The 281-nt window shown below is 65.5% G+C and overlaps 1 protein-coding gene across 1 annotated transcript in view; it reads left to right on the top strand.

The window, feature by feature from the left end:
* VTI1B (vesicle transport through interaction with t-SNAREs 1B) overlaps nucleotides 1-281 on the top strand; it is an 11319-nt gene that overhangs the window by 441 nt on the left and 10597 nt on the right. The window contains exon 2 of the mRNA XM_010574276.1: nucleotides 38-142. Coding sequence (XP_010572578.1) covers nucleotides 38-142 — 105 coding nt within the window. The remainder of the gene's footprint in view (nucleotides 1-37; nucleotides 143-281) is intronic.

The following is a 281-nucleotide window of genomic DNA, read 5'->3' as shown; positions in this document are numbered from 1 at the left end:
AAACCTGCCGCTTCAGTTGCGCTTTCCAGTTAGTGAGCCGAGCGGCTGTGTGGAGAGACGCGCGAGAGGCACTTTCACAACCTGGCGCCAAAGTTCCTGCTCCCAGCCCCAGCAAAACCTGTGAAGCGATGCACGCGTACACGTAAGCACGCGTTGAGGGCTGGGAGAGACGCGCAGGTGCGTTCAGCCGTGCTCGCTCTCGCCGTGACCGGGGCGCGTAAGAAATGAAAGCCCCGGGGCACCGGCTGGCGCTGCCTCCCGCCACCCCCGCCGCGGGAGAC

This window comes from Haliaeetus leucocephalus, unplaced genomic scaffold (assembly GCF_000737465.1).
Source record: "Haliaeetus leucocephalus isolate CR32 unplaced genomic scaffold, Haliaeetus_leucocephalus-4.0 Scaffold417, whole genome shotgun sequence".
Lineage (NCBI taxonomy): Eukaryota > Metazoa > Chordata > Aves > Accipitriformes > Accipitridae > Haliaeetus > Haliaeetus leucocephalus.
Note: the sequence above shows the minus strand (reverse complement) of the source record. Positions and strands in the feature narration are given on the sequence as shown.